General features: G+C 48.6%; 7 protein-coding genes across 7 annotated transcripts; 5 read left to right on the forward strand and 2 right to left on the reverse strand.

Annotated features, from left to right (window-relative positions):
- Nucleotides 1-89: 89 nt before the first annotated feature.
- EDB91DRAFT_1238630 (uncharacterized protein) lies at nucleotides 90-3,554 on the forward strand (the record flags this gene model as incomplete). The annotated part of the gene is made up of 12 exons (XM_041321747.1): nucleotides 90-429; nucleotides 483-997; nucleotides 1,052-1,253; nucleotides 1,303-1,448; nucleotides 1,498-1,541; nucleotides 1,589-1,721; nucleotides 1,771-1,946; nucleotides 2,023-2,083; nucleotides 2,145-2,601; nucleotides 2,772-2,812; nucleotides 2,875-3,247; nucleotides 3,271-3,554. The coding sequence occupies 12 exons, from the start codon at nucleotides 90-92 to the stop codon at nucleotides 3,552-3,554; spliced, it is 2,772 nt and encodes a 923-aa protein (XP_041174255.1).
- A 4,282-nt stretch (nucleotides 3,555-7,836) lies between these two features.
- EDB91DRAFT_1057617 (uncharacterized protein) lies at nucleotides 7,837-8,707 on the forward strand (the record flags this gene model as incomplete). The annotated part of the gene is made up of 2 exons (XM_041314093.1): nucleotides 7,837-8,026; nucleotides 8,085-8,707. Coding segments are annotated over 2 exons (813 nt in total), but the record flags the coding sequence as incomplete, so codon positions are not given.
- Nucleotides 8,708-9,351: 644 nt separating this feature from the next.
- EDB91DRAFT_1251479 (uncharacterized protein) lies at nucleotides 9,352-11,967 on the reverse strand (the record flags this gene model as incomplete). Its single annotated transcript, XM_041323388.1, has 6 exons — nucleotides 9,352-9,929; nucleotides 9,985-10,623; nucleotides 10,680-10,910; nucleotides 10,970-11,505; nucleotides 11,557-11,775; nucleotides 11,834-11,967. The coding sequence occupies 6 exons, from the start codon at nucleotides 11,965-11,967 to the stop codon at nucleotides 9,352-9,354; spliced, it is 2,337 nt and encodes a 778-aa protein (XP_041174257.1).
- A 2,178-nt stretch (nucleotides 11,968-14,145) lies between these two features.
- EDB91DRAFT_1226207 (uncharacterized protein) lies at nucleotides 14,146-14,685 on the forward strand (the record flags this gene model as incomplete). Its single annotated transcript, XM_041320982.1, has 3 exons — nucleotides 14,146-14,286; nucleotides 14,349-14,582; nucleotides 14,632-14,685. The coding sequence occupies 3 exons, from the start codon at nucleotides 14,146-14,148 to the stop codon at nucleotides 14,683-14,685; spliced, it is 429 nt and encodes a 142-aa protein (XP_041174258.1).
- A 3,773-nt stretch (nucleotides 14,686-18,458) lies between these two features.
- Nucleotides 18,459-20,283, forward strand: EDB91DRAFT_1057620 (uncharacterized protein; the record flags this gene model as incomplete). Its single annotated transcript, XM_041314094.1, has 4 exons — nucleotides 18,459-19,069; nucleotides 19,117-19,762; nucleotides 19,817-19,932; nucleotides 19,980-20,283. The coding sequence occupies 4 exons, from the start codon at nucleotides 18,459-18,461 to the stop codon at nucleotides 20,281-20,283; spliced, it is 1,677 nt and encodes a 558-aa protein (XP_041174259.1).
- Nucleotides 20,245-23,686, reverse strand: EDB91DRAFT_1300774 (glycoside hydrolase family 92 protein; the record flags this gene model as incomplete). The annotated part of the gene is made up of 16 exons (XM_041324980.1): nucleotides 20,245-20,854; nucleotides 20,906-21,000; nucleotides 21,053-21,169; nucleotides 21,221-21,243; nucleotides 21,302-21,589; nucleotides 21,656-21,764; nucleotides 21,813-21,831; nucleotides 21,887-22,017; nucleotides 22,074-22,087; nucleotides 22,146-22,179; nucleotides 22,233-22,325; nucleotides 22,374-22,466; nucleotides 22,520-22,996; nucleotides 23,034-23,092; nucleotides 23,150-23,505; nucleotides 23,565-23,686. The coding sequence occupies 16 exons, from the start codon at nucleotides 23,684-23,686 to the stop codon at nucleotides 20,578-20,580; spliced, it is 2,307 nt and encodes a 768-aa protein (XP_041174260.1). The 3' UTR covers nucleotides 20,245-20,577.
- A 1,463-nt stretch (nucleotides 23,687-25,149) lies between these two features.
- EDB91DRAFT_1149640 (uncharacterized protein) lies at nucleotides 25,150-26,001 on the forward strand. The gene is made up of 4 exons (XM_041319373.1): nucleotides 25,150-25,325; nucleotides 25,393-25,762; nucleotides 25,816-25,930; nucleotides 25,979-26,001. The coding sequence occupies exons 2-3, from the start codon at nucleotides 25,633-25,635 to the stop codon at nucleotides 25,884-25,886; spliced, it is 201 nt and encodes a 66-aa protein (XP_041174261.1). The 5' UTR covers nucleotides 25,150-25,325; nucleotides 25,393-25,632; the 3' UTR covers nucleotides 25,887-25,930; nucleotides 25,979-26,001.
- The last annotated feature ends 133 nt before the right edge of the window (nucleotides 26,002-26,134 follow it).

A 26,134-nucleotide genomic window follows, 5' to 3' on the forward strand; every position in this document is an offset into this window, starting at 1 on the left:
TGATTTGAACTTACTTTTAGTATTAAACACCCCCAGCGCCTCTCTACCAGCAATCGTTGAGTGCTCACATTGTTGATTTTACAGCTGGGATGTCTCAGCGCACTCGTAGGGACCACAACACACTTCAAATTCCATGCGGCTACTTACACTGTGCTCACTACTTCAAGACTCAGGGAGGGCGCAAAAAACACTGGAATGTTTCCCACCCAACATTCAGACAGGCCGCCGTCTCGCAAGATGAGCCCGAATTACTGGTTGACGATTATCCTGCAGGTGACAACAACCTTCCTGCAGGTGATGATGGGCTTCTGGCGGATTCTTTTGACCTGGGTCAGGCTTTCAACAAGCCCGACAATTCGGTTGACGCAGACACGGGATTTTTCGGGCCAGGTGATAGATTATACCGCAACTATCACCCCGGATTGAACGGTATGTTCGTTAGATTTTTCAAGCATGTTGAAACTAACAAGGATTGACATAAGCACGTCCATGTGATGCAACAGGACACTTCCTTGAAGATGGAGTACCTCCAGCGCCACCTCCAGACAAGTCACCTGATGACTGGACTCCATACCGGGATCATGTCGAGTTCGAGACTGTGGAGTTCCTGTACACACGCAACCAAATGTCCACCGGGGACATCAACATTTTGCTGGATCTTTGGGCCACAACCCTCCTAAAACACAACGACAAGCCACCGTTTGCAGACTGCCGCGACTTGCATAGGACTATCAACAGCACACCACTAGGCAACATCAAATGGCAGTCATTTAAGGTACGGTACACTGGGGAGAAGCCAGCAAATGCTGTACCACCCTGGATGGACCAGTCCCATGATGTGTGGTACCGCGACCCCCACGAGGTGATACGGAACATGCTGGGGAATCCAGACTACGAAAAGGAGATGGATTACCGTCCTTTCCGCGAGTACTCGGCTGACGACGACAAACGACAGTGGCAGGACTTTATGTCTGGTGACTGGGCCTGGACCCACGCAGTATGTTTTCTTTCGTTGTATTCTCTAGTGATACATACTAACAATCCTTGGTAGGATATAATTTGTCAAGATCCAGACACTCTCGGCTCGACGTTCGTGCCAGTTATACTCGGAAGCGACAAAACTACAGTATTGGTAGTGACAGGCGCGAATGATTACTACCCATTGTATGTATCGATTGGCAATGTTCAGAACAGTGTTCGGGGCGCACATCGTGATGCCGTTGCCATTATTGGCTTCCTTGACATGCCAAAAAGTAAGTTTCGTACTCCTACTGTTGTTCTGTGCTAATCACGATCGAGAAGCTACGAAGGAGCACGCCGCTGACGCAAAATATCGAAAATATCGCCGACAATTGTTTCATTTGTCTATTGCCAAGATCCTCGAGAACTTGAGACCGGGAATGACCAAACCAGAGGTCATTCGCTTTGGTGATGGCCACTATCGGCGCGTGTCGGCGCGTGATTTACGGGCTTGGACCGTATATCGCGGATTACGAGGAGCAAGTCCTTTTGGCTTGTATAGTGCGCAGCTGGTGCCCCAGGTGTGTTTTTATATTCTGCCTCAGTACTAACTACTAATGTACTACAGGTGTATGTCCAACCGCAACAATTTAGACGAGAAGTCGTTGTGTCGGTGCCGTGACCACACAGAAGCGCTAATCGAAGAGGTTGCAACCTCCCTCGCTCTGTGGGACGAATATGGGATTGTCAGCGACCTTGTTGTGAGTCCCTCATGCTTCTCTAATGCAGCCGAAGTTCAACCCTTTCTAGCCATTTACCAATGACTTTCCTCGTGCTGATATCTACGAATTGATCGCGCCAGATCTCCTTCACCAGCTGATAAAAGGAACCTTCAAGGATCACTTGGTCGAGTGGGTTGGTAAGTATTTGACGCACGTACATGGTAAGAAAGAGGCAGAGAAAATACAAGATGATATAGACCACAGGTGTGTCAATTTGCGCTGGTTTGATGTTTCAACGCTCACGTCAATCAAAGAATTTCTGTGGTTGCCTCCTTTGCAGGCCTTTGCAGGGTCGAGGCTTCAAGCAATGGACTGGCAATGATTCAAAGGCGCTGATGAAGGTAAGTTTTTATTTCTGTGCACTATTATGACGTCACTACCATCAGACTAACATTGATCTAGGTTTATCTACCCGCCATCGAAGGTCACTTCCCAACCGATGTGGTGCGCACCTTTCGTGCATTTCTCGAATTCTGCTATCTCGTATGGCGTAGCATCATTACAGAATCGACACCACTTCAAATTCAGGACACTCTCGACCGATTCCATCATTACAGGACTATCTTCGAGTCCACTGGCGTTATCTTCACATTCTCCCTCCCTTGCCAACACTCATGCTCCCATTACATCCTCCTTATTCGACTGTTTGGTGCGCCGAACGGCCTTTGCTCGTCAATCACCGAGACGAAGCACATCAAAGCGGTGAAGGAACCATGGAGGCGATCGAGTCACTACAAAGCGCTCGGTCAAATGCTGGTAACAAACCAGCGGCTAGATAAGCTTGCAGCAGCACGCGTGGATTTCAAGAGCCGTGGAATGTTGAATGGCACCTGTCTGTCTGCAATACTTCAGAGATTAAGTGAGTTTGTTTTATTGCGCTGTACATTTTCATTGTGTGCTAAATATTTGTGCTAGAGCATTTGCGCTTGAATAACGACCCTGCAGCCACCAATGAGCCCAACCCAACCAATGATAGTATCTTGGTGCTACCCTCCAACACTGACATTACGGTACTCGGCGACAACGAAGAGGGCGAAATTGATGACAGCCCAACGCTGGTGCAGGCTCACGTTCAGCTGGCAAAAACGATTCATAAGTTAGCTCACACTTTGCATTGAATCCTTTCTAATAGAATCCTCACCATTGCACAGAGCGCAAACGTGCACGCACTGTTCCCAATTTATCCACAGAACTCGCTATTCCCCATCTCTACACCCTCCTCTGCCAATTCTTATTCGAACAAGTGAACCCAGATGACCAGCGTGCTCCCTCCGATATCCCACTCACACAATGTCCTCGATTTGACGGCAAGATTCAATTGTTCAACTCGGCATCTTCGATGTTCTATGCTCCCAGTGACCGCAGCGGGATTGGAGGCATGTGTCAGGAACATATCCGTGCCTGTCCTGTTTGGAGAAACGAGGCACCCCGGTACGACTGCATGTTTGTTAACACAGATGCAGGTGTCGAAGGGATGAGGGGCATGGAGATAGCCTGTGTCATGTGTTTTTTTCATTCACATTTGAAGACACCGTGTACCCATGTGCTGTAGTACACTGGTTCGACAAAACCGGTGATGGGCCTGACGAGGACACAGGGATGTGGGTTGTCGAGCCCTTGTTTGATACTGACAGTTCACCATTTGTTGGAATCATTCACATTGATTCGATCTATCACGCCGCACACCTCGTCCCAATTTATGGAGTGCAGGTCATTTCGCGTGACCTCAAGCACTATGATTCATACGACGCTTTTCAAGTGTTCTACATGAACAAATTTGTGGACCATCACGCATTTGAGATTGCGTCTTAGGAATTTGGTGAGTACAACTGGACTGCCTTGCCTACCATCACTCACAAGCAAGTGATTGCAGGATTCAACGAGCATAACTGGACCCCACCTACCATCACTCACAAACAAGCGATCAAGGAATTCGGTCAGCGTAACTGCCAACTGGACCCCCCCCCACTACCACGGCTCACAAACGAGCAATCGAGGAATTCGGTGAGTGTAACTGGCCCACCTACCATCACTCACAAGCAAACAATTGAGGAATTCGGTGAGTGTAACTGCCGACTGGACCCCCCCACTACCACGGCTCACAAACAAGCGATTGAGGAATTCGGTGAGCATGACTGCCAACTCCCCTCCCCCCCACTACCACGGCTCACAAGCGAGTGATCAAGGAATTCAGTGAGCGTAACTGCCAAACGGACCCCCCCCCCCCCACTACCACGGTTCACAAACAAGCAATCGAGGAATTCGGTGAGCATAACTACCAACTGTACCACCTCACCTACCATCACTCACAAGCCAGCAATCATTTTCACTTGTCAGAACTCATCACCAAATCCCCCCGTTCACTCGATTTTCACTCATCAGAACTCATCACCAAATCCCCCGTTCACTCATTGGAACTCATCACTGAGTCCCCCCGAAAGCAGAATCCAGACCGGCCATGTAATACTTATTTGACTTAGAGCCAGTTCGTCAACGAGATGTTGACAAACATCTGGCAAAATAACATCACGTGTGAAGGTTGTCGGCTTGGGCTGTCCCGAGGGTCGGAACTTGAAATCTGAACCTTGCTTCATGTTTCACCTATACATTTTATCATCATGAATTCGTATCCCTTGGACGATCAACGTCGTAAACAGATCTGCACTTGGGCGGCCACTATTACCGCCATCTGTGCCCATTATACAACTGTTCTCATGGCCCAACCAGTTCAGGCTGCCAACAAGGCACAATGGAATGACCTCGAGATTAACACACTACTCGACTACCTGATCATAAATCGTGCAGAGGGTGGTGATGGAGGAAATTTTCCACAGGAAACTTTCAACAAAGGGGCAGCTTTCCTGAACGCTAATGAAAACCTTGAATCAGTGGGGCCGCTGAAGACTGGGAAGAAGGTGAGGACTAAGTGGACAACAGTAATATGTTATCTTGATCTTAATCTATTACGAACTGATGGTTGTTTTTAGCTCAAAAAAACATTCTCTAGCATTGAGACGTACCGCAACCAATCAGGTTGTCACTGGGACAACAACATGGGAGCATCGATCGAAGGTACAGACGCGGGAGTTGTGTGGAAGGCCTACGTTGATCAGCAGGTAAGCTATCATTATTGTACGTGTCTCATATACAGGGACTGATTACAATAGTGTCATGCTTCGGTGCGTCCCTTCCGGAACAAGGGCTGGGTGTTCTATGACAAGATGTTGGAGATCTTAGGGACGAACAGCGGCGCTTGTGGAAGGCATGCCTTCTACCCTACCTCTGCAGGTCCACCCCCCACCTCGTCAGCCAATGCACTTGAAGCCGAAGAAACAGGGCATATTATTCTAACAGCTGCCAGCATGGGTCCCATTGGGGACGCTGTCAGCACCGCCCCACATGCAAGTGATGACGTCATATTCCCACCTAGCACCATCGTCCATGAACCTCCTCTTTCCACTGTTACTACAACCTCTCAGTCCTCTGGCAACAAGCGCTTGCGCACCGACACTTTTCTATTCAACTCTACTGACTCAACATCTTATGCCTCCACGGCTGCTCCAACTAGTTACTCTGACAGTCCCCAGCTATTGTCCCTCCCGCTTTCCTCAACCCTGGTGTTGTCTGCACAACCAGCCATAAAGAAGGCCCGTGCGTCCAGACACAGTGGTCAGGAACTCATGAGCAGTGCTGCCAGGGCAGCCAAGATCACCCCTGCAGCCACTGTCATGGGTATGCAGGGTGCAATCAACCGCCTGACTGATGTTCTTGAGAAGTCATTGACTACCCCATCCACGTCTTCTGCACCATCACTCAACGCCAGCACAAACACCATGACCTGTGCCTTGGAGATTATGCATATCCAAGATGGACATCTGTCGGTCACAGAGAGAGCGACGTTGATGCAGATCTTCGGCTGTCAGGGAAATGAGAATACTCTTGCTGCTTACATTTCGCTTGATGGGGACTTTGAGACACGTTCTCAATATATCACCTTGCTCATGGCGAAGCCATAGATATCATGTACCGCTCGTGTTGTGTTTAACATGTCTCATACTCGTAACACCATGTAGTTCCTATATCATGTACCGCTCTCATATCATGTCGCTCGTACGCTCGTATCATGCCGCTCGTATCAATGCAATCGATTTCGCGCAAGTGCCAGTTACATGTACTTGATATCGTCTATTCTAGAACCAACCCAATCCATCCTCCTCATCCTCCGATAAAGCCTGGTCTGATAGATCATCGTCCGAACCACCTTCAAGAACACTTCTTTCTTGCAAAACTCGCTGATAATCTAACCACATCTGCTCCACAATGTGATCACGAGATGCATGAACATCTGCATCAGCAGGTTCATGGTCATCTGCTACTGCCAGTTGCTCCCAGTCTCCAGTGCGCACATCACCAAGGTCATTGTCTGCATCAACAGGGATGGGGCCTTCTGTAGGGTCATGGAAACGGATAAAGTTATGTAGGCTGCACAAAGCGGCAGGGATCTGTGCCTGAATCTCCATAGCATATGACGGCGATAGAAGGAGAATGCGGAAGCGCTGTTTCAAGACACCAAAGATGCGTTCGATGACGTTGCGTGCTGACGCATGACGCAAGTTGAATAGTTCTTTTTTGTTAGCTGGTCTGTAGGCAAAAATGAGTATGCTCCAGTGGCTGAAAAAAAAAATCTCACCTTATGCTCGCACAGCCCCATTCCGCGAGGTGGTAGCGGACACCACGATATGGTACAAGTAACTCAGGCCATAGAGGAAAGCCAGCATCTGCGAGAAAGTACTTTCCTGGAGGTATGCGAAGGTCATGAGCACGGGCATCCTCATAGATGCGGGCATCTGTGGCTGACCCTTCCCAGCCAGTAAGCACGTATGTAAAGTTCATCCCGAAGTCACAAGCAAAGAGGCAATTTTGAGATACAGATCCCTTGCGATTACGATAAGGCCCACGTTCAAACGCCCGAGGTGACGCGTGAATATGGCTTCCGTCAATGGCCCCAACGGTATCCTTGAAAAATGGCCAGAACTTGGGGTTCTTGCGAATTTTGCATGGGATAGATGCATCCGGCAAGTGAACATATTTTGAATAGAAGGGGGGGGACGAAAAGATAAAGAGCATCCTGCGAAAATAACTATGTACAATGAGATATAGCGCGCAATTAAAAATATCACCCTCACCGAGATATAGTCTCATTCGAGCGTTGAAATCTTTCACCGGTGTGTCTGATAGGTAAGCCCGTGACTACTGTGTAGAGGAAAATTGCTAGTTGTTCCTCTAGCGAGACGAACTTGGAGTCCGTGTGCCCAAGGGTACAAATCTCTGAGATGAGTTCTGCAAACACATGCACATGTACACCAAGCTCGCATTGTATACGCTCGGGGTGACCAGTTAATAGTTCTATGACCCACGCTTCTCCCGAGAGAGCAGATGTGTGATATGGTTCTGGATCTTTTGGATAGATTGAGTGTAAGATACTAGTTGTAGCGCTAATCAAGATGCTGATCAAAAGGATCGTGTATCGTATGAGACGTTGCTGAACTTTGGGACGATGGGGCATGAATAGTGGGACATCCAATCGAAGGTCGATGGGAGCAGGGACTGCTGGTAGAGCATCCATTGTCAGGAATATACAGTACATACATTGTACTAGTACTGCAACGGCTAGATAGTATGTTCAAGTTCCGACCCTCGGGACGGCCCAAGCCGACAACCTTCGCACGTGATGTTATTTTGCCAGATGTTTGTCAACATCTCGTTGACGAACTGGCTCTTAATAAACTTTTGCCGCTTTTTTGAATCATCGTGACTTGTGAGCTTGAGCGCACGCTGAATTGACTTTTGAGAAAGTCTATTAAGTGTAAAAAGCAACGCTTCGGTTTCATTTCTCAGAAATAAAGTGGCATTAAGTAATATAAGTCCAAAAAAGAAACCGGTGGTTTTCCTGATGCCACAAAAATAGATCAACTGTTCCACAACGCTCGGCAGCTCATTACTACAGTAGTGAATTTGTTGTTCTACAAGTAAGTTCAACATGCCATGGCATCGAACTGCACCCTACTAACTACATGGTGTTGGTTGTTGCTAGGTTCAGTCACAGCTCTATCATATTCCAGCTGACATTCTTGCAAGACGGTCCAATGTCTTTGCAAATCTATTTTCATTGCCTCGCACTGGAATCCGTCAGGATGAGGGCCGTTCGGATGAATCCCCAATCGTACTGGATGGACATTCCAGTGTAGATTTCGATTGTCTTCTCGATCACCTTTTTGGAAGGTGTGTCATTTTCTAGCTTCTACCTTACTACTAATTCCTTATAAGATTCAAGAATTCAAGCTGATACGGATGAACCTAGTCCTGCAAACACTGAATCTGTTCCCTTTCTGATCTCGCTCCTTCAAATGGGCACCATCTTCGACATCGAAGTCGCAAAGTCTCACGCAATCCGTCGCCTCGAAACCCATCCAGATCTTGAATTGACAACGAAACTCCAGCTTTGCCACCGCTTCAGAATCATTACGTGGCTTTCTCCGACGTTCAAGGCACTGGTGTCCCAACCCATCGAAAATCTTGATCCTTCAAGTTTGGGACGAATTCCTACTCATATCTTGCATGCTCTTATTCAAGTAAAGCATCAGATCATGACACACAGGTTAACACTAGCAGCCATCGCACCCCCTGCAATCGGAGGATTTTCTTGCCTCACGCCAGCAACATGTGCTCTTGAATGGGAGTCAGCTTGGAAGGAAGGGCCGGCAGAGATGTTGCGTCATCCAGACATCTTCTATGCGGGTCGTGATATCCTTGCTGAGCTTGTGTCTGCTGACCTGTCACCTGTTTGCCTAGATTGTGTGGAGATGTCCGTCTTTAATGTCAAGGACAGTGGCTGTCTGCTCATGGAGGAAAATTTTGTCGAAGACATGCTTGTAGTATTGACAACATGGTTAATGAATCAGTAGAGTAGGATCTACTTTTCGTTATCATGTCTGATATTATACATCGCTGCGTTACACGAAAAACGTTGAAGTGTCTGCGTGCGCGCGCGCAATTTGTGTGCGCGTGCGTGAAAATTGCGCGTGCACGTGATTTAATTATAGTGCATTTGGCCCACCATATCGCCAATGCCAAATTAAACGCGAACACGACTGCAACTGGCCAGTTTCACGACTAGTTCGAGTTCGAGTGCAGGTGGATAAATTATCAGCGCGGACTGATGTCTGTGATATGTCTTTCGGGATTGGTTGGGAGGGTGATGCTCGCATGTCTTGTTGGACGTACGGGAGGTGCGAAACTGTAACTAGGGCCGGTTGTTGTCGGTCGCGCCTTCCCGCTCTCAACGAGTATTACTTGGGGGCACTGACCAGGTCTCTTTCAAGCTACAAGCTTGCCATTAGTTTAACGATAGAAAAAGGAAGAGGTTCGTTCCCTTGGATAACACCATCAATGCAATCACTACGATTGCGCGCATCATAGTGAATGATGGTTGTTCAGATAACATCAGATGTAAGGAAAGTACATTGGAATGGTTCGAATACACGCATGCACATGGAAAAAGTTGATTATCGCAGCATTGTTATAAGGTTGTTTCTATTACAAGTAGACTTTAGTCTTGGAACGACGGTGGTATCTTTGCCTCTTCTGGTATCTTCTCCAGCAGCCACGTCTGAAATACAAACTCATTTTCCAGTGTGGGTGTTTGGCCCAAGAAGAACGAGGCGAATTTGAGAAGGCAAGATCGCGCAATTGTCCAGTTCTCTTGGTGTGATGTTGACGGACGCAGATTGTTGTCCCTGAGCCTCACAAACAGAAAGTCAGTCTTCTCCTTCCTGCACCGAATAGCGTCCACTCTCAGCCAGTCATCGAGCGGTCTGCCCTTGCTCAAGAGCTCGCCACCTTCATACCGAAGACAGACCCAGGCGAGGACCCACATGAGCGATTCAGCATCGTGCTGGTACAGATGCATAACATTGCCTTCAAGAGCATCTTCTGTGAGAAGGTCGATCGCCATGAAAGGTACTGTCCCTGTGCGCTCTCTGCCTCTGGGACCATCGTGTGTAGTCGACGATAGGTCGTAGTCGTTGAGGACGCCAATCCATCGACCATCCGAGGTCTTGTATACCATAAGATTGCTTGGACTGACATCGCGGTGGTAGACGTCGTTTTCCCAAAGGACATGATGGCCTGGTGTCGCGGGTATGAATGGACAAGAAGAAGCGTAAGAAGCAGGAACACCCACAGACAACAACTTGCCACCATGCGGTGAGGAACTCCATCCCGCTCAACTTCGTGATCGGGATAAGCTTTCTGAATACGATGATGTACAGGACCCGACTGCCTCGTTCAGCATCGTCCATTCCTAGCGCCTTCCGGATGTTCGCCGTGGATGTTCCTTCAAACTTGTGGAACCAAACCATATCTGGGACGTGACCCTTCACCTTCATCTCGCGTTCCGCAATCTTATACACCTTCTTGAGAATCTCGGGCTCGCTCTCACGCGACTCTTCTGGCCAATAGAGCTTGGCAACCAGGTCGCTGCTTGTGTTATGAGAACCCGATAGCAGACTCGATAACTTGATGCTCTCCACTGGAAAGACGGTGGTTGCGCGTCCGCGCAGACCGAAGTGAGTTGTGCGATCGTCTGACTTCAAGTCAAATTTGAGGTCGACTAGGCCATGTTTTGGATCCTCGACGTGGTGAATCTCGCCCGAAGATCCAGGCTCAGGCTCGAATACCGGATTATAACCCCAGTGCGCGTATGCCATTCGCTGCATGGCGAGCAGCAAGACCATAAAGCGGGGAAGGTCCTGAACGAAGTTGATGCCAGAGCATTGAATTGCATTTTGCCGATCAAAATACCAGAGGTAAAGCATGTCGTCTGAAAGGAGCGATCAATGTTATGTGAGGTCTGCGTCATCCCATCAATCAACTCACCATTCACCACACAGGAGATGACGTGCTGCCGAGCAACATGAGCCGCGAACATCTCCGCGACGTACACACCATTCTGGACGATGGGATGAATTCTTTTCGGCTCCTTCTCATTGCCTTGGTTCTCATTGTTGCTCTTGGGTCGCTTGCTGCTGGGCTCGCTGGAGTCTAAATGACCAGAAGTACGCTTCTTGTCTCCTTTGCGTTTAGATTGCCCAGACTGAGTCGGAGGTTCTGCTGCGGATGTCAGCAAGGAAGGAGGTAGCAGCCAGACATATGGAGTAGCTACTTACGTGTATTCGATGTTTCGTGTGAGCTCTGAGTGGGACCGTCGGCAGGCGCAGGCGTTGAACCTGCTGGCTCAGCGGGGTCGCTCGTTTCACTCCGAATGTGATATTCCATATACTTCTGGTCAGAGGCATCGTAATCCTTCACTGTGTAAGTCGAAGGCGGACTTTGCAGACGAGTCTTCGTCCGCTTGAACTCCAGTATCGATCGAACGCCCGTCCATTGAAAGTTGACATCGGGCTTGCGGCACGCCTGTTCAGTGTACATCTGTTCCTTGCTGCAGTCCTTTCCATTCTTCCGCACGTTCCGAGCGCTTTCGCGAGAGACGATGACGACGTCAGGTTTACGTCTGGCCTCTGCGCCTTGATGCGTTTGTTTCATGAACTTTGGGTCGTTTAGATGAAATAAGATATCTTTAGGGTCGTCGTGAGTCTTGGAAGAAAGTAATCCGGGCGCATCTAGGTCACTCAGTTCAAGGAGTACACGATTGGCAGCTCGGATGAAAGGCGCGTAAGAGGGCACTTCTGTAGTGCATTTGACACTGTGACAATGGCGTTAATCTCCTTTCGCACGATTTGAACTTTTGACTTACAAATCAGACAAATGTTCGTTGATGTCCTGAGCGGCGCTGGTCTGGTTGCAGAGGGGCAGGACGGCTTGTAAGGAATCGTTAAGTAGTGTCGACTTGTCAGTCGGAGGGGATTTTGAGGGATCTCTGCAGCGATAAAGGAGCTCCCGCAGCATTTCATCGAACTCGCATCTGCTGAAGTCCTGAACGTCCCGCGTAATCCATGGACGGATATCGTGGACGCTGCGCGAATGAAAGAGGTTAATACCAGTGTATGGTGATTAGAGGAAAGTGTACGCACTCGACACCTAGAGTACTGATATGTTCGCTGACAACAGCAGAACCGACTGCATTTGGGGTGGACTTGAGCTGGGGGACAGCGTTGACGCCGTGGGGAGGCGTCTTTGGCGCAGTGGCGCCAGGAGTATTGACCATGAGAAATCTGTTAGCGAACTCGTTGAAGACAAGCAAATGCAGATTGAGGCTTGCTTTTAAGCCAGGTCAATAGTACTATTGTTTAGACATTTCAAGGCCACAATCGATACGTTGATGTTGAGCCACAGTCACAGTTCGAACCAAACCATCATCATCACAGCCACTATCATCAACTTCTTTTGACGCCCAGCATGATCGCCGAGCTTCTTTTTGTTCAACGCCCGGAACCGGTTGTGAAATTTACATCATACGTCTCGGTGGATCATACGATATGACTCGCTGTGATGCATGATGCGTCTCGACGTCCCCCACCCTAGCTACCCATTGTGATTTCTCTAATCGTACTCTTTTTGTTGAACGCCCAACAAAATCAAATCTGTAGATTATCAGCATCACTACCATCATGCATCAAGTTTCGATGTCGCGCACATGATCGCCTACCGTGATTTCTCCAACGAGTGAGTCCATTGCTTCTCAGACATCAGACATCAATCTCCCAAATTACACCGTTGTTCATTTTTGCATGCATTGCTCAATGAATTCAGCAAGAACATGGACTGATTGATTCTGCGCTCAGCGGAACATGAGGACACAATCTCGCAGAAGAATTCTGCCCATGCAGCAAGTTGATGGTATTCCTAGACGGATGATTATTTCGTTACTATGGGCCATGGCTGGCAGATCGATGTCTGGTAATTTGGGCCTCATTGAGATCCTCGGGACATCACTCATGCGGAGGGTCTAGAGCGCTGGGCCTTCCAAATGGAACCCTCTTCATTACCAGGCGCTGGTCTCGAACTCGTTGAATGAGGCACAGTCTGTATAGGCGGATGAAGGTTCCCGGATTCCTGTACGCTTATTTTGAGCTCTTTCAAGCCGCTCAGCAATTTCGTCCTCTTTGACCCTCGTGTCTTCTAGTGTTCCCTGTATCTTATACCTGATGATCGCCTCGAAGACGCCTGCGACATTCTCCGGCCTCCATTATCTCCCCCGTCGGACCTGCATCTGAAAACGCATGGTGACATGTATGTCAAATATCGCTTTTGCCATGTTTCTCAGACCACTCTACCTCCCTGTGTCCTCCGTGTCATCTCATTCCTCATTGAAGGCGAAGTCAACCTCACAAGGATACGTTTTAACTCACTCAAAGCTAATTCATACTCATTTGATGGTGGCGTCGGTCCCAAAGTGACCTGACAACTGAATATTTGAATATGGACGAAACATACCTTGGGCGTCAATGCTCCATGGCGGGTTATTCAATCCCACGCGACGGGTGACGTTCAAACTCCAAGGGTACAGCCTTTGCCTCAAATTGCCGTGCCTGGTTTTATCGCAGATGATGGCTTCTGAGAGCCAGAGATGTGAGCGCTATTGCGCGCTCACTCCCCAGAAGAACAGGACATCGTTGCTCACCTCGTTTTCAGACACCTAATTATACTGGGCGCCATTACGAACGTACACCGACGATGGCCCATCAGAAGTAACATCGCTTCGTACTCACGCTCGAATCCGAACACAGCGCTCGTCGTCTGAATCGCATTTTTTTCAAGGACACGACGTTGGACTCCTTCATTGCATGCACGGAAACGGGCGACGCATGTACGATCGTCTTCTATTCCCTGGGCCTAACCAAATAGTGTTACGGTTGTCGTTCGCCGGGACTGCGTAGCTTACCAGCCTGTGGAGCATGAACTCGTTCAGCTCTGATCAGTCCATAGAGGTAAGTATCTGACCGAGTTTTCATATTCGTGCTGAATTTACCAAGGCAGCACCTGCATAACAATTATTTTCCAGACATGTACTAATGCCCTCCCCTTTCCCCGATCAGCTCATGACATGGACTGTAGTAACTCAGCCTCACCGCTGCGTATGGCGGACACCGGGGTAGGGCAGGTAAATAGTATGAAAACCGTACATCGCTAATTAAGTTTGCATGACAAGGATCCGCAGGTTAACCATGAGCTAGCACTTCATTCTCGCAGCATTTGCATTCCCGTTATAGTGCTATGCGGTTGCATGGGATGTTGATACAGCACCCTATGGATGCTGCTCGTAGTCTAAGGACCACCAAATGTAGCGCCCCCGCAGCGCATATAAATTTCGACACCTCTGGCACATTCACTATCCCTCCAGAAACTGCACAAGCATTGTCACTCGCCCGTACTCACAGTTACAATGTACTTCCCAACGAAAGCGCTGATTGCTACCACTCTCATGGTAGCGTCTGTATGTGCTCAATATGCCAACATTGACCAGCCTGCGCCTGGCTCCAATATCACTGCCGGTGCCAACTTTACTGTGCAAATAGGCATGGCGGTAAGCTTTCAAACAGCACATCCTTCAGAGCGTCATGACAATTAAGACCCGTGCACTCCCAGATCGCGCCCACAAACGTCGAGGAGATAGCGATCGTAATTGCTATCCAGTCTTGCCCAACTGGGTACTGTTACAACGTCAGTGAGGATATGGGAACTGTCTTGTACGAAGGCCCGTACAATCCACAGCTTGGTCCGGACGCATACGACCTATATCAGGACTTCTCTGTTCAAGTCCCTGCATCCTTCGCTACCGGGCAAGCACAGCTTGGACTTGCTCACTTTAGCCTCGTCGGAGTACGTTGTGCCTGACTGTCTTGATATGCATATCTGACGCACGTTGCAGGCGTCTTATCAGCCATACTTCCAACTTGCAAATCAGACTGTTTATGTTGTTTAATGGCCCTGCACCAAGTATTCTACGTGGTTGATGTAATGCATGATTCCGGAATCCCACTGCGTTTAAAGAGACTAGAGTTGTTGTTTGTTTGTTTTGTGCGGCCGGACGTTGCCGGCAGGTGGCACCATTGATGACTTGGACTTGTTGCTACGAGCAGCTGATATCCACCTGAGAAATTGCTAGTTTGGCATCCCTGTGGACATATATATACAGTGCGAAATGTCTGCACCAGCGTTCACCCTGGCGGTCGGAGGTACTCCATATTGGGCTAGCCAACTTGCACCACGAGGAGAGCATGAGTCCTTCATATCATTGACCAGAGATTACTTATTCGCGTAGTAGCAGCCTTAGCTGCTAGTCCGCCCAGCGATTGGTTCGTGACCGTAGAGTGATCAGACCGCGATGCCAAACTATGCCACAAGCATCGAGACCACAGCGGTTACCTTGTGCGGTGCGTTGCCTCTTCATTGCCACCGTTACATTTTTGTCTTGAAGGACACTGCTGACTAGATGGATATTATGCACGTAAGAGTATAGAAGCTCCTTTTTGTAATTCGTTGGCGCAGTAGCTTACATCTCAGCTGGTTGCATAGCATTCGGCCAATTCAATAGCGTTAGCACGCTCTGGTTATCATCGATTGACCCGCAGTGAGCATTGCCACTCCACATATCTCCGACTCCCGAGTATCTGACAATGCCTTCGCCTTAAACTAGGTCCGAAATGCAGACTCATCGTCTAGCCTAAATAGAGTGGAGGTAAGATAATGTGATTTTCCAGTTGGATTGGGGCAATGCCGAGGGTTTTATCTTGCGGTTGTGCTTGAAGAACAATAAGAAGCTACTTGCCTTCCTTGTTCCACTTTCGGTCATTGATCGAGCTTGCTCAAGAGCTCGCCTTCTTTACTTATATCGAAGACAAACCCAGACGAGATCGGGGATCCGAGCCCTATCCCGTAAAGCCCACGCAAAATCGGGACAACCAACTAAATATTTCGTGAGTTTCGGTACTCATAAATTACATCATCCCCTGCTGATCGTGAACCTTGGCATCCTACCACCGCCGCCGCAGCCGCCACCACCACACCTGACCAAGAAAAATGGATAGCCGTGCAGTAGCCAACCTTCCCGTTGACGCCGACTCACCGACGCTCGAACAAACCATGTTCTAACGTCTGATGCAAGTGTGTAAGTGTAAGTCGAAGTTCGACGCGTTTAATTCTTATATGGGTTGCGCATTACAGCTCTGTTCTCGAGGATGCCATCCACTAGGACACTATCCTTTCCAAAATTGGGGGATATGAAATTTCCCCTCATCGTGATTTCTCTCATTTTAGCACAAATGGAAGTATATTCAATCCTCGCTATATTGCTTCGAAGGTACACTTGCTTGGCTGCAGGGAACTGCGGCACCGCACGGCGCAACGGATAGTCTTACTTTATGAAAATAGAGTTTCTCCCTCACGCAGAACAGAGCATGCTTCAGAGGGTGCTTGATAACTACGCTGTCATCCATCGCTGCTGTGGCGGTGGCGTGCCGCATGTAGTCGACTACAGCTAGGGAGACTGGCTCTACATGGTCCTGCAAGACGTTAGGCCAGATCTAGCCACTCTTCAGCCTACGGGCACTCGACGAGTGGCTGAAAGTGGATGCTACAGGATGCACGGAGAAAAAGTCCTACTTTCTGTACAGGGTTCGGAAGGACGACGACGACATCAGACCCTCGTCGTCTCACCGGGCCCACTGGCTAATTGCGCTAGTTTGCCTTCGCACTATCTACTAGGCTACCGATGTGCCAGGCGATTTCGGACGTGGCTCTCGGCGAACGTATGGTCGTCACTTACGAACGCATTATCAGTAGTAGCAATCTTGGAGTTACTCTCTGGTGTGAACACGTCTTTTAGATCACACCTCGTGGATGTGCGTTTTGCCATAACGCTCATTACCGGTCAACACGTGAGTTTCGCCGATCATCAATATTTGCTCCTCGAACCTCCACCACGTCCACTTCTTTAGTATTTGCCCCTGTTGCACCGTCTCTCAGATACTCGGCGCAAAATGCAAGTCACACACCTGTATCATACCCACTTATCAGCATTTGACGAGGCTGCCGCCATTTATCCACCACCGTGTTCAGAAAATTTCTCCCGATCATGAAGTTGAGCAGGAAGGAGTTCCTCAGTACATGGTGGCTAGTATAGTCTGTGGGTTTTCTTTCATGCGTTCTCTATTGTCCATTAAATGCGGCAACAGGTCATCGTGTCCTCCGGAAAAATGGTGTCCTATCACGGCAACGTCAGCCCTAACAATATGATGGTAATTGGCGTCCTCAATAACTATGATTTATCTTCGACTCTCGAACGTCATGGCCAAGGACAATACCATTCATAGCGATAGAACCTCTCGCACCGAACGCCATCGAGGGCAAGTTCGGACACCTCTACAGACATGAGGCTGAATCATTTATCTGGGTCCTCGTCTAGGTTTTTCTTCGATTCTTGAGTAAGGTCAAACCGCTCGATGACTGGCTAAGAGTGGATGCTATTGGATACCACACGAAAGCATTCGAGGATAACCGCAAGATGACACTCGTCGTCGCATCAATCCAACTAGCAAATTGCGACATCTTGCCTTCGTTCTGTTCTCTTGTTATATGCGAAGGTTACACCTCCGCTAGACAATGAGTCTGTATGTCGGGCGTGGCATGAAGCGAAGGTATCATCTTCGCTTCTAGACTTGTGATAGTCACTTGACTTGCCCCCTTTGGGTTTGTCAGATACCTCATAGATATGTAGCAATGCTCACTGCCGGTCAATCGGTGACAAGTAGAACGTGTGTGGCGCTATTGAATAGGCCGAATTCTATGCAAGCGGTTGTGATCAAGCTACTGCGCCAATGAATTGAATTCTATATCCCCACGTGCATAATTCATCCATGGACTTTTTTCAGGTGGCAGTAGTCAGGTTCGTCAGCAAGCTTCAAGTCGAAGATGTGTGTCACAAAACGGCGACACTGCAGAGACAAAAGTGCCGCACCTTCATTGATGCGGCACAACTCGGCAGATGTCACGTTGGAGTTCATCCATTGTAATGAACCAGTCGCTAGGTAGACCAATATATATGCGAGAGACATCGAATCATCTCTCCTCATAATCCTTCAATTAAAATAAGCACGCTGCAAGGTACAGATGCATAGAAATTACGCTCTCCTCGCATTGAATGTTTACTGGCCCAATATGGAGTACCTAGGCTACCGCCAGGAGTGGGGTAGCGCTGGAGGAGGTCCAGCCCTATCATTGCAAGTCGATGACCCTGTAGCAGAAATCGCTCGGCTTCACGTCGCCCTGAATGTATCCTAAAAATGGATGTCTTGAAGCATTTGCAGCTGTTGTAGACACATGTCAGCAACGAGTCACATTCAAGCCGTCGATAGTCACCACTTCGCAAATCAGTTGCGCCTACCCACCTCAACTCAGGCAGCCTAAGGGCCGGTCCATGAGGGTGGTGATGTCGAATCTGACATCTTCAAGCACGAAGAATATCCATTCACCATCTTCGGTAGAGAATATTGTAGTCGCGTGCTTCTGTTGGGAGCACTCGCCTATCGTCGATCGAACAGGCTGCAGCGAGCAGATCGAAATGACTATATTTGGTCATCTTCGCGAGTCTAAACTCACGTGCATACTCACGTGATAGGCCTGGGATAGTGGACGTGGAACAAGTTGAAGTCCAAGATCTCTAGAGTCAGGCTCCTCTGACTCGCTCACTGTCTCGTTATGCGACTGCACCGTTTCGCTGGACTACTATTATTGTTCGCTGGTCCCGTTTTATCAGACAGCTCGTCATCCGGGCTCGCTCCACCAGGGCTTCATCCTCTCGTAGTCCGCGGTGACGCCTTGCTTTCTGCTGGTCAATTTAACGATGCAGCGAAAACATACACAGACGCCATCTTACTATCCCCTGCAGACTACTTACTGTTTTACAAGCGAGCTACAGCTTACTTTTCGTTAAGTCGCCATGCAAACGCGCTGGATGACTTCACCAAGGTTCTGGAGTTAACTGGCGGAGAATTCGACCGTGCTATTATGATGATGGCGAAGATCCATACCAAGGATGGAGACTGGGCTCGTGCCAAGGAATTGCTCGCAACATATAACATGAAAGTTGCTGGTGATGAAGCTGCGAACGACATGTTACATGACATCAAGGACGCCGAGACAGCAGCTTCCAAGGCTCTTAAGGCAAGACGCGCTCAGCTGTGGACAGTTTGCTCAGAAGCCGCAACTCAAGCTCTACGGGTAGCTAGCCATAGTTCCGAGCTCAGGCAGACAAAAGCAGACTGTAACTTAGCCAGTGGTGACGTGCAAGGAGCTGTGCTCGACTTGACGTGAGTTCTTGTTATGCATTCACGTACACATACTAACACGAACTTAGTCGACTTTCGTACTTATCCCGCCCTACTACCATCTCTCTTATGCGTATTTTCCGCCTCTCTTATTTCCTGCTCCCACCTTCACATTCGTCCTCACATCTTTCGCCTCTTAAACAATGCCTCCATCTGGACCCCGACTCCTCTTCGTGTTTACCCGCCCACAGACTCGCGAAATCTCTTGACAAGGGTTTCTCGAAATTGGCGAAGCTTATGGATGCCAATGATTGGAAAGGCGTTCTCAAGCATGTCGTTGGAAGTGCGAAAGACTTTCCTGGCAATGGCTTTGCCCGTACTTTCCAGGACGCACTAGTTGAGAATGGCGCTCCAGACTTGCTGGTACCATCTTCCTCCAAGCTCCCACTTCCCGATGTTCTCTCTTCAAGCCCACGTCGCGCTCTCATCCTTCGTGGAGCATGCAGTGCTTATTTGAGGCTCAACAATGCAAGGAAGGGCGAACCTTGGTGTGATGCTCTGCTTGCGATGTCTGAAGATACCCTCCGAGCCCTGAATGAAATGGGTGGCGATTCCAATGTGGAAGTCGACGCGTGGGTGGTGAAGGGTGAGGCATTGCTGATTCGCGAGGAGTGGGATGAAGCAGTGCGCTCTTTCGAACGGGCGTTCGAGAGTAGTGGTCGCAGCGACAGAGACGTGAGCTGCACCGCTTTTTCTAAATGTTCAGAACTCTGAATTGTCGCTCAACAGGTGCTAGGGCGCTTGCAGAAAGCCCAACGACTACTAAAGCAATCCAAACAGAAAGATTACTACAAGGTTCTTGGAGTCGCTAGGGACGCGGACCCGAAAACTATCAAGAAAGCCTTGTGAGCCTTGTGTTCTCTCTCTTGTTGCTTGTCAATAACTTTCCCAGCCGCAAAGCAGCTATGACAGCCCATCCTGACAAGGGAGGCTCAGAGTCAAAAATGGCAGAAGTGAATGAGGCGTACGAGGTGCTGAGTAAACCAGGCAAGCGACATGTCCAATCAACACATTTGCGCCCCTTACTCAATTTACGTGTAGAACTCCGTCAACGCTTCGACAATGGGGATGACCCAAACGATCCCAACTCTCACGGAAATTCTCACGGATTTGGTGGCTTCGGTGGTGGTGGAGAGCATCCATTTGCGCAGTTTTTCCAACAAGCTGGGCAGGGTTTCTCATTTAGAGGCCATTGAATTTAACTCGATACTTTCGCTGTCGCAGAGCACTGCAACTCCTCTGAATTGTACCAGTATTATATCCATAATGTTCTGCACGATGTACTTACCCGCTTTATTGCAATAATCCCACGCACAGGACTCTGTCGTGCGGAGGCAATGATGATTTCCCTTTTGTCGTTGATGGTGTCAGATAGCTCAACTTGTTGGACGTGTGATCGATATCATAGGGTGCCCTCAACACAGCTGTCTACTCAAGGTGTGCTCTGTAGTATGTACTCGTTGGTCGGTTACATCCTATCGTTAACTGCGTTAATGAACAGGCTGACGCACAACCTCGTGCGACCCGAATGAGTTGTTCTTCGGGAACAGTATGCTACTCCCCCAGGCCTGTGGTTGGCTGGACATTATGAACTCGAATCTGCTCCCGTCGAGTAATTGGTTGTGCGAGATAATAGGGCTGGATATATCCTCGCCATTGATGGTGAACGAATTTACGTATGGCTTTGAAGGTGCATCCTCTGAGATAATTCTAAGGTTGGTGACGTTTGATGACGGGAATCGGATCTCCACTTCATCGAAAAATGGACTGAAGGTTCCGAGATTAGTGGTAGAGCTTGAACAAACCCTACGTACTTACGACCCGACCACGTACAACCCCGACACAGGGTTCACAGGGTAAAATCCCAAAGCACTGAACAGATACCACGCGCTCATCTGGCCGCAATCTTCATTCTGTGATATACTAGTCAAATGGACTGAAAGAATGTTCAACAGCATAACGTACCCCAGATAGGCCATTGACGGAAGCGTTATAGTCTGACTCTGCAATCTGGCGGATACGTGATTGAGACCTTGATGCAGCTCCAGCGAGGGAATACAGATAGGGAATATGATGAGATGGCTACAAGAATGGGTTAGCAGCTTCGATACCACACGAGTAATAGGCACCGACCTCGTTGGTATGATCATTATGACCTAAAGCAACCAAAAAAATTAGTAAAAAAATACTATTCGGATCATAGCTAGAATTGACCTCCATCAAAATGCTCGTCCAAAAAGTTCACAAACGTCGCATTTCCGCCTTTGTGAGCAATTAGTCCCGGTACATCGTGTACCACGTCAAATGTATAGGCCCATTTATCGCCTTCCGTCCAGCCGTTATCAGGACCAGCCCATGCGCCGCTTGCGTTGCGCGCTTCCATAAAACCAGTCAAGGAGTTAAAGATCGTAAAGGGATTTTGCAGCGAGCGATTTCGGAAAAACTGTTCCTCGTCGCTTTTATTGAGGAGACCCGCGAGCACAGACACAGCAAAATCGTCATCTGAATGGATCAAACGAAGGGAAGTGGTAAGTGTTGACCATACAAAGAGTTAAACAAGAACGTCACAGGAATAATCTAATGTTCGAGATGCTGACTCGGAATGGATGTCGTCTGCAACCCAGCCCTTTTCCTCATAGACCGAGGTCAGGCCGGCACGAACTTCATAATCGACATTCTGTGACAATCAAAATCTCTGACATTGCAAGAGTTGAGGAATTCTCACCTCCTCACGATCAAAGTATCTATAAACATTTAATTCGGTCAATCATATAGCAGCAGAAACTTGTCAAAACTCACACAGTGGTCGTATCATTGACCGGAGGCACTGTTGCATCGCCATACACGGCATCCCATGCGGTCTCTAAATCAAACCCGGTTATTCCTTTCAAAACAGCCTCTGCGATGAGGGAATCCGCATGAGTCCCGACCTGTAGAGGCATGTTCACTGATCCGCGGAACAGCATAGTGCAACGAAAGGCGATACCATGATGTTTGTCTCTGACAAGAGAAGTCGATAAGTTTCATGACTGAGATCGAGATCAGCACCAAAACCTACCAATGATGTTCTTCCACATTGGAAGCCGACCGCCCTGTGCGCGCAGGTGAGAACAACTTTGATCGAACGAACCGTAATATAACCCACTTCTTTGTAGTCCTGCAACATACTCTGTACCATACCCGGTATCCTTTCGGGCGCAAATAAAATAAGCCACGCCCATTCGGCGCGATACGTGTCCTTGTGAAATACATCAGACCTCCGTCATGCCTAGAGCCTAATGCTTACCCAAATCGAGTATCCGGTATATGACACTCCCTGATGTACAGCATCATCGTATCCCGAGTAGTACTGACCATATTCACTCTGCTCGTAAGGATACTACAAGGAGATGTGAGCATTGTCCGTCCACGACGAATAATGAAATACTGTGCCTGCAATGTGTGATAAAACGCGGTATAGAAAGTTTGCATCTGATCCTTGGTGGCGCCTCTGATCTTGATTAGATCCAGTTTCTCGGCCCATGCTGATCGAGTCATCATCGCGGTGTCTTCTAGAGTATTCCCATCAGGTATTTCCATGTCCAAGTTCTTTCTAGCTTGCTCAATGGAAATGAATGAAACGCCGATCCTGACACTGACTTCCACCACTTCTGGAGAGAAGGTGGCATATCCTGATAGCAACGTGCCATTTCCGCTCGTCTGGCCATCGAAAAGAGTATTGTTTTGTGAGACGCCCCATGAAGCAAAGGGCTGGTCGAAACGCGCACAGAAATATCCACTCCAGTTTTTTGCAGGCGTTGAAACAGGCGCGATAATGAAGTCCTGGCGTTCAGGGTTGCTGCCCGAAATTTCGCGAGTGTCAGGATTAATGAATATGGACCCGTGAGGATAAGTCAATGTTATTGGGGTCTGAAGACCCAAGGACGGAAGCCCGAGTAGCCTCAACAAGAACGTAAGGTTGACGGGTATCCGTGAACGTGAAACGGAGGTGTCCGACGCGAGAAGCTCAACGCAACTCAGCATAATGGAGGGGCTGTCGATACATTTAAATAAATGACGTACTAGCACTTTGTTCAGCTAAGATTTGACCACCTTCGACGGCATTCAAGTCCACGCTGTAGTAACTAGCAGTGATAACTTCGTTCTCGTGAGTGAAGCTCATGCCTCGATCGCCGAATTTAGGTTGCACCTGGCCAGCGCCTGGAGATATTACCACCTGACCGCTCTCACCCATCCAAATGGCTGGTTGGTGAGTTGCTTGGAAGCCATGGATTGATGTCGCAGTGTAATTATACGGAGTGACAGATACGTAATTCTCGCGTGTTTGGGCAACCCAGCGTGTCATGGCAAACGGTGGAGCAGTTGAGGGAATCATGCCTCCGGATCCATTTGGGGAGTCCCCGCCATTGCCAATGAGCCTGAGAAGCATGAGTTGGTGAGACAGAGTAATGGGCATTGGGCAAGAGGTAATGCTGACGGATTAACATTGTCCACTGCTTCACTAGCCGGGCGTCTGAAGGCGTCTGGAACTTCTTTGTGTGTTGTGAATAAAAATTGGCCATAGAGAAGAAGAAGAAGCCATTGAATGCTACTAATCATACTCTGTATTCCTAGAAAGTGGAACAGGCAGACTCAGGATTTGGAGGTGCCAGTACTAGTCAGGACTCAGCTTATTCGACGAAATTTACGCGTCCATACGCCACAATGTGGTCACGTGAAGATCCTCCACGCGTGAAGCACACGTCGAAGTTCACCCTCACAAAAAGGATACGAGTCGCAGAACGACGCCTCACTCTCTCTTCTTCTCAACGCCCATCTCCTTTTACGCGTCGCTCACCAACTTTTGTCCACCCACTCACCTCCCTTCTTTCAATTCTAGTGTGTTTTAGTCTGGTTTCTTATTTCCTTCAGTCTGCGACTCTGCGCACGTCGATATATACTCCGAAAGTTTGCCTTTTTATCGATACCGAAATTTGTTCTCTCTGTCGAGAATCTGATGTTCTCGTACTGTCTGAGTGTGTGGGACGTATCCACAGACAGACTAAGTTTATTCACTCTGAGGAGGCGACCATCTTCTATTTCGGTAAGCTCCGCTCGTACTTTATGTATTACGTATAAATCCGATACTCAGATTCTCCGCTAGTCACTGCACGGGCCATGTCCACTGATTGGCCATTTGCCTCGGATCTCAACACTCCGGCTTTTTCGGGATCATGTTATCAGTTCACGTCCGTCTTAATGATCAGAGTTTTCTTTAGACTACGCGATCATACAAAGGTTACGAATAATTGTCTTCCCGAATCCTAGGTAAGTGTACCCAGGTTGGAATCGCTTGTGTATGCTAATATTCATCTCCAAGTATGGTGATGGTGAAGTTTTGTAGATTCAACGAGCCGTTGAGCAGGGTTATAAGCCTCCCAAGACGCCAGAAGAAACCTGTCAGACCGGTTTTGTGTCAGGGAGAGAGGTCAGACTGCGGATGGGCGTTTTCTGCCACACGAAACTTCGTCTAGTCAAGATCTCGCCGGGGATGCGCTGTCGATGCATCGTTTTCGCCGCATCCGATTCTTGCGAAGGCTTACCAACTAGCACGTCACCGGAGGAGGAATACAAGGCCATGAAGGAACTGCTGCAAAGGCTGGCCCGCCTCGCTGGTTCTGGGATACTTGAAGCTTCTGAAGCGCTACGTCATTAACTGTTCACATCGATGGAGGCAACTAATGGGTCTTTCGCCTACAAAAACAGATTCCTTTCCGTTTATCGTATTCTCATATATTGGTCTGAGCATGGGAATCCACAGCGCTGCTAGTTACCCTCCGTTGTTGTCATTGAAATGTCAGCATTGTCTCCACTGAGTACACCCGTTCAAAACGTGACGCACGATAGTGCAGATTCATATTTGCACCCTGACCTACACATTTACCGCAATCTCAATCGTGCATACGCCCTTTGAGTACTATAGCATGCATCTCGGACACGCTTACATATGCCACTAGATGAACACTGCGGGCCTGCGTATGCTGACCGTATTTACACGTCAAATATATCCTGTGATATTCAACTATTCGCCGACGGTTCCGACTGGACACTACCACCAGTTTCAACAGCATATACTCTCATCTCGTCCTGATCGAGGGCAGGATCTTCTCTACAAGAGGCCTAACGCTCCGAGTGAATGATTCCCGTTGAGAATGGTCGTGCAAGAGAAGGAGGCGTAGTCGGAAGTTGAGTACACACTGTATGCCTGTCTGGTCGCACTCGCTTTCAAATTCTAATGTGCAGCTGCGCTTGTTTTCACTACTTAGAATTCAGGGCGCATAAATATGACTGATCCGATCAACAATATGTGCCGTCAACTATCTCGTCAGTTGTCCCACGATATGTTTGTGCTGTCCTCACGTACCAGCACGTACCTCCATCATGCAGGGTAAGAGATCACAAAGCTAGAGGCATCTGGGCAGATATCTCGTACCGTGGGGGTAAAATATCTCCTCCTGTCATCATATATCCGGTAGCTCCGTGGCGAATTGGGGTTATAAGTTCCGATGCCCAGCTCCGTCGATCTATTTCACAATATCTGTCCTACGCGAGGGTGCCTAGCCAAAGTGACCCTTGAAAACAGTCTCAGGAAGAAGATGGGACCTGGAGGAACATATGCCTACCTCACATCACCAGGTTCGCATATTTACACGGATGTAGACTTGCATTCACTTAGCGATTTTTCCAAGATCATATTGTAAGAGCCGACATCGAATATGTCGATAAGAGCATCAAGATGAAATTACCCCAGGTTCTCTGAAAGCGAGTCAGACATTTTCACTGCAACATCGGTCTTTACCTCCTGTAGGTTGTCCGTATACGCTCCCGCCTCACAGACACAGGCTGCAATAGACCTTTACCAAATGGACAGAGAAGGCATGGCTCCTCCGGAGGACATAGGTAACGACCTTCCCTTGACCAGGATCTTGCACCTGTCTGTTCTCAGTCCGACAGTCTTTCTGTATGTGATAGGTTTTCACCTGAATTCCGATTACTGATGGTCTTCGA

Source organism: Suillus paluster, assembly GCF_016628075.1.
Source record: "Suillus paluster strain FC165 chromosome Unknown EDB91scaffold_54, whole genome shotgun sequence".
Taxonomy (NCBI): Eukaryota; Fungi; Basidiomycota; class Agaricomycetes; order Boletales; family Suillaceae; genus Suillus; species Suillus paluster.

Coding starts and splice junctions, on each gene's coding strand:
- EDB91DRAFT_1149640 (XM_041319373.1), top strand. CDS start 25,633: ATGCCCAGCTCCGTCGATCTATTTCACAATATCTGTCCTACGCGAGGG. Junction 25,763..25,815: donor TGCCTACCTCACATCACCAG/GTTCGCATATTT, acceptor GATTTTTCCAAG/ATCATATTGTAAGAGCCGAC.